The sequence below is a fragment of the Ochotona curzoniae genome, unplaced genomic scaffold (assembly GCF_017591425.1).
Source record: "Ochotona curzoniae isolate NIBS_2020 unplaced genomic scaffold, NIBS_Ocur_1.0 scaffold_4683, whole genome shotgun sequence".
NCBI lineage: Eukaryota > Metazoa > Chordata > Mammalia > Lagomorpha > Ochotonidae > Ochotona > Ochotona curzoniae.
The window spans coordinates 27,888,085-27,900,292 of record NW_024467121.1 but is presented as its reverse complement, the minus strand read 5'-3'; the positions used below and the strand labels follow the sequence as shown (position 1 = coordinate 27,900,292).

Genomic DNA, 12,208 nt, shown 5'->3' with positions numbered 1-12,208 from the left:
CATCAGAGACATGCAGACTAATAGTGCAGTGTGGTATTATTATACCTATACTATAATAGCTAAATTAAGAAGACTATACTATATTAAAAATAATAAAAAACTATTTATGTGAGGTTATAAAGCAAGTGAAATTTATGCACTGTTGATGAGAATTTAAATTTATACAATCATTTTGGAAACTGCTTGGCAATATGTAATACAACCAAACATGTATAAATCCTTTTAAGTTACATTCCTGTTATATGTCTCAAGGAAATATATTTCTATATTCAACAAGAATATAAGAATGCTTAATCACAGAATTGTTTGAAATAGCTCCAAATTAAAATGAACTCAAGTGTTCATGGATAAATTGTTGTATTTTCATACATTGTAATATTGTAAATTTTGAAAATGAATTAATTGCAAAGGCATTCACACAACATAATGAATTTGCAAATTCAATGTCAGTTGTGGTGGCTAAATAGAAAAGAATGCAAACTCTTCAAATTAAAAAAAAACGAAAGTAATCAGTGGTGATAGCATTAATACTTACCTTGAGAAGGGGTTATACTGCTGCTGAGTTTACTTAGTAAGGTTTTTAGTAAGCTTCATATTTGTGACTTTTTAGTTTCATGTGTCTGTATTAAAGTATAATTTCTAAATGATAACTGAATGAACTTTAAAAAAATCTAAATGGTTTCAGTATATTTTAATGCCTGGAATTCAGGAAATCATCAGGATTTTCTTCCCTGATTTTAGCAATCCACGTTTGATGGAGAATTATTTATAAGTTAGAGATTTTTCACTTTTTTGTTTTTCACTGTTCTGTAATTTATTGCTTCAAAAAAAATTAAACAGCAGGATAATGGGCATTGATGCACATTAAATATTTTAGTAACTTGTATAATACTCATTATTAAAAATTGAAATTTGTGTTGGGTTCTTATTGTTGTAATATAATTATCTATAAACAAAACCAGGCATGTGGTTAAAACAACTGAAATTAAGTAATGTTTGATGTTATAATCATCTCTAGGTGTAAATTGCACTGTTTTCTTATTTTGATGTTACTTTGAGAAATTCCAAACAAAATGCAAGTTGAAAACTTGAAGCAAAGAGAATTAGGATAATGTGTGCTGTGTTTGTTGTGTATTCTGAAACCCAATTACAAGTTCCAGCCGCATCATTTAGTGTGATATTTTATTGTTGTGCTAGATTCATAATGCCTTTATATTATTAGTTACTTCATATATAAAACACAGACACTAAGATTTCATGGAAATGTAGGATTCAAAGCCTGACACATGGTATATAATGGTCATCAATTGCAGGGTTTAAATTATCCAGTCAATTGCAGTGTGAAAATATTACAAGGAAAATTAAGGCAGTAAACAGTTTATATGTTTTAAGTTGTACCTTGCTCTGAGGTAGTGTGATGAAGGCTTGCACCACCCTACTTGAATCATCCCTTTGTTCAGTGTATCCACATTGTATATACCAATACCCCTTTAGTCATTTAGTAGCCACCTGGGTTATCAAATCGATTGCATCTGTGCTGTGCTTGTGTTCAAGTGATTTTTTTGTTTTTATTTAACAGCTCCAATGCATAAAGTTAGTGGTGTAGAGATTTCCTGAAAATAAAATGTACAGGGACAGGTGAACTCTTGCAGGGCACATAGGAAATTAAAAACAAAATGCAAAACAACATTAAAACTCCAAACAAAACAGCAGCATAGTATATGTAGGAATTGGTACTATCCACAGTTCCCAAGGGCATTTACTTGGGGTCTTAGAATGAATTCTCTTTAATCACAAGAGAACTCTTACAACTCTTTGATATATGATATAGTTTGTATTTAATTATAATAGAACTCGCCATCTTTAGTAGTAAAACAATATGGCGCAATCCAGGAAAAGCAACCAAACTCTTTTTTTTTAGGGTTATGGAATAGTTTGTATTTTTGTGCTCCATGTGTATAATTAATATATGGATACGAAAAACAGATCATATATGAGTATATGATAATATGAATTGTCCACCTTTCACCAGTTACAATTTGAAATTAATTGGCTTTGAACTGGGATCTATGTAATCTCTGCTAAATAAAATTGACATTTAAGTGACGATTACTTCCTTTGAATGAAATCATACTTTTGAAAAAAGATTGTTATTTTCATTCATGTTAATGTGATAGAATATTTGATATAATTTCCCATGAATATTAAAATATTTTTATTAAAATAGTCAAATCAGTATATTTCTTAAAATTCTTATGTATTGGATAATACATTATTAAAAATGTTGTCATGTATTTTATAGAATTTGTGATTGTATAATTTCTAACAATGGGCAAGTTGATTGTGAATTTTTATTCTTCTTCCTTCATTAGTTCCATATACTGTTCCCTTTTTCAGATTTCCAAGAAATGATTTGTGTTAACCTAAAAGACATGTCATGAAATCAGTCTGCATTGCTTATTCCTAAGTGCAACTTTATTGTATGTTTGTCTGTTAACACCGTGGGTCATTTGTCTTGTCCTGTGTGTCCAGCTGGTAATTCATTTCCAGTACATGCTGTTGCTAAACCTTTCTTTGGGTATTTTAATATTCAGTCTGAAACATTATTGCCACTAATTCTGTTTAAGAATCTGTGCTTCTCTTATGTAATATAACTCATTGGAGAGCTGCTCTTGCTGATAATATTAACTAACGTTTGATTACAGATTCTTTTGGAAAAATCCCACAATGCTTGGTTCGTGTGTCTGTGTGGGTTTTGCCAATATGATGCTGATACGATTTCTTTGATAAATTGTTGTTATCACTAAAGTATGATAGATACTGTTTTCCTGATAATGAAAATGAAGCTGTTTAATATTTTTTGAATTATTTTTCTTTGAAAAAAATAAATATTAAAATTTGTCCTTTGGGGAAATAAATTATATGATAATTGTACTGTTTTGAACAAGTTGCTTTTGTTTCCTTTTGTCCCAGGATCTAAAGGAATTGGATTCATTGCTGGAGTAATTTAATATATAGAATGAGGACTTTTAAAAAAGCAGAATATCCTGAAAACTTATAATGAAAACCAGACAGTTCTGTATAGTATTCTTAAAAAAGTAATATGTTGTTTTTCAAATACAGATGTAGGGGGAGGTTTAGAAGAAGTTTTTATGAATATAAAATAAATTTTTAAAAAGTCAAAGTATTCTCTATAAGTAACTTCCTCAATTTCACTATGTACTACTCCTATATAAAATTCTAAATACATATTTAGGCTTATTATGTGTTTAATGTCATGATCAAATTATTATTCTGTGTGTCATATACTTTGTATATATTATCTTCTGAAATTATGCTTGCTAAAGAGTGATTTCCACTCATTTCACTGAAGTGTTGGCCAAAATTTCCACCTTAGTAGCATTAGATTTGTACTTGATTAAGGAACTTTCTGAAGAAAAATGTACAAATACACTTAAAAGAATAAAGATCCTGGGCATGCTTCAATTATAACAGGATGAAAATCACACATTCATAATAAGGGGGTATAGTAAATACAATGATCTTTGATACTGAGTATGTTCCTCACTATTGAGCTTTTTATTCTGATCCATTTGCTCTAAAATCTGGGATGTTGTGAAAGACAGAGTGTGTTCACATATGGTTTTCAGTTATCTTTATAGTGTAATGGTAATTACAGTTGTTTCTTCTTAAAGAATCATATAATAATGAAACCAACATTTATTCATCAATAAATACAACTTTAAGAATAATTTAATTCCCACATAGTTTTTGAATTATTTGGCAAGGCATGTCTTTTTCAAATTAGGGAACTTACTTAATGTTAGGAATATTAGGAGAAGAGAAATTTTACTTTAAATATCATGATCAAAATTAGAGTTGGAATTTGTTTTTTAAAACTGACATAGCTAGAGAATTTTAGGCATATTATATTTGGGAATTAGGTAAATGGTCAGTTTTAGTTTCAAAAATTTCAGATTATTCATATACCTACTGCATTTTTAGTATAATGCCTTTTGAAATGTTGATTACTAAATTTATTTATTGTCTGATATTGAATTTGCTTAATTGAAACTTAAGTACTTTTTTATATTTTAGAATTTGAAACATTTTGATGCAGGGACCACTTTTTAAATTAATTTAAGTGACAGAGATTGAAGCATTGGTAGTTATTTGTTTGTTTGTTTGTTTGTTATTTATTTTGGCTTTTTCTTTCCACAGCAAGTTGATGTGGAAAAATGGGTATGTGTTTCCATGTATTTACAATGAAATCTTTATCTAAAAGTGCATGTTTGCTGTTGCCTCTAATCTTTTTATTTTGCTTTCTGATGTGGCTTGTATAATTTGTATTCAAACTAACTACTCTCTTGTGATGAACATATATATTACAGGCCTCTAACTAGATTTCTATGTTTTTGTTTTTGCTTCATCTATAATGGAACATACTAAAATATTCTTCATGCATATAGTTTTAATATAATTGGCTTTGAAATGATGATATGCTTTGGATCAATGGATAACATGATGATTATGATGGTGATAGTGACGGTGATGATGATGATGATGTTTATGTTGTACCTTTAGCCACAAAGTCATGAAAGTTTAATCTCAAAATCCCATCGGTTAGCCTTAAACTTTTGCTATAGAAAAAGGCAGTTAAAAAGTGAAGGTGAATCACTAGCTGTATCATGTGGAAACGTAGTTACAAGACGAAGTTTAAGGGCTAACCTTGTCACAAGTTGTGTACAGGTGTTATTACAGCATTGAAAGTAGTGCTACTACTTTTGGTTTCAGTTTCTCCATCTGTAAGGAAGAAGAAAAAAGAAAGACAGAAAAACTAGAAGCAAAGTGGGAGGGAGTCCTTTTTCTATTCTCAATATGCTGAGATTCTGAAGGGGAATTAGTATTAGTATCTCCCCAGTATTAGTGTCCCCAATTGTACAAAACAGTAGGGTTATCAATGTCTTACTGTTGCATTTTTACTCAATCTAAGTTTATGTACCTTATGACTTCATTTTATCTTCCATATTTTTTTTTCTGAACTTGGAAGCCAGATGTCTTGGTACAGGCTTTTGGGAATTGTGCTTTTTTCTGTATTTTTAAAAATTATTATTATTTTATTTTGATGATCTTTGCATAATTGATTAGGGCACAAAGGGTCAAGGGCTACAGGAAAATGGGTAAAACCATTGTTTCCACATTCTCTCTCTCTTTTTTTCTGTGTCTAGGGGAAAGGGGAAAAGAAAGGGAGAAGCCCCACCCAGCCTTCCACCCATCCTAGGGTCTCTGATGTGGGGCATGCTCAGGGGTCATTGCTCAAGTGGTTTCAATGGTTCAGCAATTCTGAATTGCTGCCAGTCTCACCATTCTAAGCACAATTAAATCTCTTCAGAATCCACTGACTGACATAGTCCACCTTAGAGTCTCTGTTTGCCCAGATTTTCACTGCCAACACATGACTGGCATAGCTAATTAATTTGTTCTGTCCTCCCTCCTCTGTTGTGGTTCTAGTTATACTCCACAGGCTCCAGTGGACTGCCATATCCTCCATGTACACCTGGATATGCTGTCCACTGCTCCCTCTGAGCCAGCCAGGTAGCTTTGTTTTGAATGTGGACTCCGTTGTCGGACCATGGAACCTGCAATTCTATTCGTGGTTGGGGTTCTGAGTCTGGCAGTTTGACTGAGGGGATCTCCAAAGAAGCTTCATCTGAAGTGATCCAAGACCAGATTCTTATGTGTGCTTGCCAGTACAGGGTCCAGCAGAGTCCGTTGCCTCAATCAGCCTATGTATATGCTGGTGGTTGTAACTGCTGGGTCAGTTCAGCCTCCAGCCTTGTTTTCTACACAAACCAATGGGTGTGGGAGCCCATCCCAATCCTTCCAATGGCACAATCGGCCCTCACATAAACCAGTGGGAGCTGCAGTCTCAATAGGCGACTCCCAAAATAACCCTTACCAGGCCAGCTCCCTGTCCTGGTTCCCATTCTTGCCAGTATGTACTGCAGACTGGTCCAGTCTGTCCCATATCCCATTCAGCTCTCATACATGTCAATGGGTATTGAAGCCTAGTTCAGTCCAGTCAGCCCCACTATCTAGACCACACACGTGTCGTTGGGTGCCATTCTGTCTAGCCATGCCTACCCCAGTTCTGGCTCTCATGCTCACCAGGGGGAGTGGTAACCCAAGAAGGAGGTGTTCAATCTTTCCCTACTGAGCCCATTCCCACTACTAGATCATGCACTGCAGTTTAACTTGACATAATTTGCCCCCCATGGCATCATTGGCTAGCTGATACTGCGGCAGAGCCTAACCAACCTGTAAGAACAGTCAACCCAGCCTGGCTTTTCCCTGATGTAGCTCACATGAGGCCAACAGGTGTTGTAGCTCTTCTCCACCTGGTCTGCCTCCCTCCAAACTCACACTCACCAGTGGGAGTGGTGATCCAGCAGGGGAACCCTATATTGCCCCCTGAATGGGTCACTCCTCCCCCTGGTTCTCACATGTGCTGGTTGTGTGTTGCAGTCTTGTCTGACATGGCCTGCTTTGCCTCAACATCTGCCAGTGGGTGATCTAGCCTGGTCATGTCTGGCCCATCCAAAATTCCAACTCATATTGGTGGGGGCTACAGCCTAGCTCAGTCCAACTGGCACCCAGTCTTGGCCCTCATGTGAACTGCTTGGTATTTCAGCCCGATCCATGCTCTGTTCAGGTGCTCGTATTCGCTAGGGGGTGATGTGAACTGGCTTAGGTCTGCCCCCGATCTGCACCAAATGTGTGCTGGTGGGTGCCATTCCCTGGCATAGTCTGGGCTGCTTCCTATCATGGTTTTTGCACTCGCTTGCAGGGACTGTGTCCTGCCAGAGGAGTTTCTCAGTCTCCTCCATCAGAACCTCTCCCAGTGCCAGAGCTTACACAAACCAGTGGGTCCATGGGCAGAGCTATTTATTCCACCTCCTGTCCTAGCAGTAACAGTGACATTTCTTGATTGGCTTTCAACGTGTTCTGGTTCTTACAGCCCAGCCAAGCCTGGCCCATACCCAAATGCAGCTCACACATGGCCCAGTAGGGGCAGAGATCTAGCCTAACCCTACCTATACCTACCCTGGTCCTCACGAGCACCAGTTGTTGCTGGAGTCTAGCCCAGCTCGGTGCGTCCAGCCCCAGTCCACACTTGTGCAAAGGGGCATAGTAACTATATCCATATCAGAACTCAGCTCCCACTCGGGTCCCTGCACTCACCAGTGAGAACTGCAACTGAACCAGGGTGTCCACTTAGCTTCCCAACCAGACCTGTTCCTAGCCGTAGATCCTCCATGTGCCAGTAGTTGCTCTGACCTCACCTGTCATGACATTTTCCTTTGGATACTGAGGCCTGGCCTGACTCAGCCTACCCCCAGTCCCGACTTGGTGGTGAATACTGGAACCTGGCCCTATTCAATCTGCTCCCATCCCTGGCTCATGCAAACCAGTTAGTGTAACAGCCTAGCCCGGCATGACCTTTGCTCCAGCCTGGTTTCTGCTCTTGCCGGTGAGATTAAGTTTGCTCAGCCCTGCCTGGTCTGCCCCCTTTCAGAACCAACCCACAGATTATCCAACAGTTGGAGCTACTTTGCTCAGCTTGCCCAACCCCAGGCCTGGACCATGTGATTACCAGCAGGAATTGTGACCCACAAGGGGAGCTTCCCACATTCCCCGATATGGCCCACTCCCAGACCCAATTCTCATACATGTCAGTGGGTGTTAGCCCCTTGCCCGGCATAGCTTGCCCCTCTATCTTGGCCTTGTATGAGCTGGTGAAGATTGTGATCCAACCCACTCCACACCCTGTTTTCGGATGCATATGCCAGTGCTTCAGCCTGGATCTGCCCAGACTGTTCTCGGTCCCTGACCTTTTTGTGTTGATCAAATCATAGTGACTTTTGAAATATTCTACTTTATTTTATTCTTGGGGATAATTTACATTCTTCCTGTACCTCTTTCCAACTAAACCATTTGAATTTTTATATAGTAGTCAATTTTGAGATTTTATACCTTCCTCTGTGCCAGTAATTAAACTTATGATTCCTGATTCACATTTGTTTTTTGAGTTGGCAATGGAAGACTCTTTGTTCTGAGGAACAAGGTTGTCACCTCTGTCTCCACTCCCCTAATTTCAAGATCCCCAAACATATCCCTTTCTATTCTGTTGTCTTTGCATTGTTTTGCTTCCATTGAAATGTTTCTGTGCTGTATTTAGCTTGATCCTTGACCAACTACTCAAGCTGCTTTTGATTCTTTAGGAAATAAAGAGAATACATACTTTCACTATATGTGAAAACATCCCCCTTTGCTGCTCTGTGTATTTGGTTGTCCTGCTCTGTTGCACTGTGTTACTTTTCTCATTGTTACTTTCATAATAATTACACACCTGGAATTTATTTTTTATTTAATGCAAATACTTGAAGTTTGCTCTTTAGTGTTGAGACAGTTTTAGAAATATAATGGAGTTGAAGATCATGACCTGTTTTGCCAGTGACTAAATGTGTAGATTTTTGTGTACTCTTTATGAGCTGTAATCTCCTTTCTCATTGGGTTAAATTTTGACTGTTCCTTTACTGTTTTTAAATATTTTTATTTGATTAATAGTAATTAAATATTTTTCCCTGAGAGGCATGAAGAGAAAAATAGAGATTGACAATGGTAGGCAACACACACACACACATACACACACACACAAACACACACACACACACACACAGTGTTGTCATCTGCTGGTTTAATCCCCAAGTGACCAGACTGGGTTGGACTCAGTCAGGCTAAAGCCAGGTGCTGGAAATTCAGCCCAAATCTCCTACATATGTAGCTGGCACTTGTGCCACCATCTCGAGTGTCACAGGGTGAACATTAGCAGGAAGTTGTAATCAGGAGTAAAGTCAAGACACAAATCCAAGCTCTCCAATATGGGCTGTGGGCATCTCGACATAGTGTTTTAGCTTCTAAAAGAAAACTCATCTTTTAAATATGATTATTCTGAATGGTAAAACCTATTGATGCTGAAAATGTGTTCATTTAGATACCATACAAAAATAAATGCTGGATTTACTTTAGGACACTGATAATTGGTGTATCTTTATATCCTACTGTTATGTCTTTAAATTTTTTTATTTGAAAGTTTATTTCTTATATGAGTTGCAGAGATAGGGAGAGACAGAGAGGAATTTTTGCCTCATGGATTCATTTGCTTAAATGACCACAACCATTCCTGCTGCAGAATGGAAGCCAGGAGCTTCTTCTGGGTCTCACGTATTGAACAGAGTCTGAAGGGCTTGAGCCATCTTCTGATGACTTCTCAGGAGCATTAGCAGGGAGCTGGATCAGAAGTGAAGCAGCTAGGACTCAAACTTGTGCCATATGGAATGCAGACATTGCCAGCAGCCAATTTACCTACCACACCACAATGTTGGTCATGTGAATTTTATCTTTTTAAAATATATTTGTTTTATTTGAAAGGCAGATTTACAGACAGAGGCAAAGATCTTCCATCTGCTGTTACACTCTGCCAAGGGCCTTACCCAGGGGTCAACAGATCTAAAGCCAGAAGCTAGAGAGCTGCCTCCAGATCTCCCACATGAGGGCTGGGGCCCAAGGGCTTGAGCCATCTACCACTGCTTTCCTACACCTTAAGCAGGGACCTAGATCAGAAGTAGAGCAGCTAGGTCTAGAACTGGTGCTCATGTGGGTACTGGCACTGAAGACAGGATTTATTTTTTGAACCATCATTCCTACTCCAAGGTCTCATGAATTTTAAATTTGAGCTATTTCTGTTTGTTTCTGGAGACCTATACAATTAAAATTTTTTTTATGATTAGAAATCCATATTCTGTAATATATAAGCCATGAAAAGCAATACCAACTTACATAATCTTCTGCTCACTTACACCATTATTCAAACCCTTGTTTAGGGCTTATTCTCTGTCCCTTAGGTTAAATTAAAATGAATCCCATGACCTCTAATATTCAGAGAGTGAAACACCCTGCAGTCACATCAAGTCATCTCAAGTCTCATTTCATTAATTAAAATGCCCTATCTTGTGTAATAATATGGCACTAAGAATTTAAATCAAGTTAATATCTGGGTTAGCTGAGACTGCTTCCACAAATGGACCTGGAAGGAGTGCATGTCAGAAGAGACTTTGCCTTTCACCCTGCTAAATTCTTCATGCCCATATCTATGTCTGAAGCTTTGGCACGATCAGGAGTATTGGACGAAGGAAAAGGGCAGAATTGGTGGGAAGTATCTTTTTAAAATCATAGCATTATTTGTAAATTTTGCCACTTGTTTAAAGTTTACTTTTTCTGGGAACATTTGACAGGTGTCTCTGTTGGGGGGCTCCTAATACCTGAAATCTCTGACCTGTGGCTGTCTTGGCTGTCAGTAAATCAGTACCAGCTGATCAATGGGAGCTTCTCTACCCTGGGATCTATTAACATTTACAGTAATCCCAGCCAGGCTGTGTCCAGTGTATGCTTGTGCTTATTGATGTCACAACCCCTTCTCAGTTGCAATCCTAGAGTGTACAGCCAGCCTCTTGCTTCCCAGTCTCTGTGCATGGTCAGGCTCAAGTCTGTTTTATTCCACCTCCTGGAGATGGGTATTCCCAAAGACATTCTAGTAAGGTTTGAGGCAAGGCACATCTTGGTGGTGGTGGTGGTACAGGACCCTGAGCCTATCAGCATCTCTCTGATATATTGCCTCTTTGCTTCCCACCCCACTGAAAGCAGGCAGATGGGTTGTAAGCTAAGGGCAATGCTTAGATTGGCAACCAGCGCTTTGGCCTCGGTAGGAAATCAGTATGATTTAGGATTACTGTAGCACCTGCCATTGTTTTGTTCTGACCCAAGTATACTATTTAGTTGTATATTTTACTTGCATGTTTAGAGTATACCCAACTGTCCCAGTTTAAGACCTTCAGGGCTTAATAAAGTTAATGTTATTTTTATAATACTGGATTACATAATTCTGTATAGCCTCATCAAAGGTCAGTCTTTCCCCTTCTTTATTTTTCCCCTCTTTAAGTTGTTTCTCTTCCATCAGTGTCTGTTCAAACATATGTGTGCCTTTTCAAACATAAGCCCTCTGAGTTATCAAATGCTGCTTTCTATCTTAAAAAAAAAAAAAACAAACAAACAGTATTTCTGAGTCCTGGCTTTAAAAAGATAGTCAGCTTTTTTTCCCATCTCCTTTACTCCCAGTCCTTTTCTGAACTGAAGTGATGATATTCAACATGCAGGATAGGATAGGAGGCCATGAGTAGGGATAAGACAAGATGGAACATATTATGACATTGTATTGGAGGACTGACTATAGACCAGATATGGCGTGAATTTACACTTCCTTTTTGTTTTTTTTTAAGTGTATCAAAGGTGTTTTAATTATTAAAACATGTAATAGTGTCACGTGGTCCCTAACTCAATAGTCATTAAAAAAAGGGTTTTCACACATAACCATTGTTATGTGAGGGCCTGTAAAATGGTTTCATGTTACCAAGTTTTACTCATGTCTGAAATTGTGTGAAAAATGTCTATAGAATGTTTTGTATAATGCCATAGAAAATTTTTATATGTATGTAGTGATCTGAATTTAGGGAAATCTTTATATATTTCTAGATTGTTGTTACCCATATATCCTCTGTAAAGGTCAATATGTTTTTGCTACAGAAAAATTCTTCAGTGAGTAAAACTGAGAAGAAAATCCGAAATAATTCATCTGCTTCCTATTTTGTATATTTATGCTGCTCTTTGACTTACTAGCATGTAAGGAGATAAGAATGTTAATAATTATTGTAGTTTTCTGAAATTATTTCCCTTTATTCTTATAATGAACTGGATATGCACATGCACATACATATACACACATTTATATGCCAAATTCACTGTTTCCAACAATAGTTGCTACAGATCTTTTTAAAATATATGTTCTTTTAAAACTTTTGTAGGAATGCAGATCATCAACCTGAAAGACATATGAGTTTTTATTTCTCTGGGATACATCATTTCATAATAAGTGTTTTTCCATTGACTGAAAATCACATTGCTTTCAGACCTACAGTTAGCATGTATGTCATGTAAATGTGGTCTAGACATATTTTCATCAACAGAACCCTGGAAAGTTAACCATTTTTTGTAGGTTATTTTCCTGTTAGAGCATTAGTTGAGTTTTTTCATA

At 37.3% G+C, this 12,208-nt stretch overlaps 1 protein-coding gene across 1 annotated transcript in view; it reads left to right on the top strand.

Annotated features, from left to right (window-relative positions):
* Window positions 1-12,208, top strand: part of RYR2 (ryanodine receptor 2) — a 603,900-nt gene that overhangs the window by 232,295 nt on the left and 359,397 nt on the right. The window contains exon 4 of the mRNA XM_040967818.1: window positions 4,222-4,242. Coding sequence (XP_040823752.1) covers window positions 4,222-4,242 — 21 coding nt within the window. The remainder of the gene's footprint in view (window positions 1-4,221; window positions 4,243-12,208) is intronic.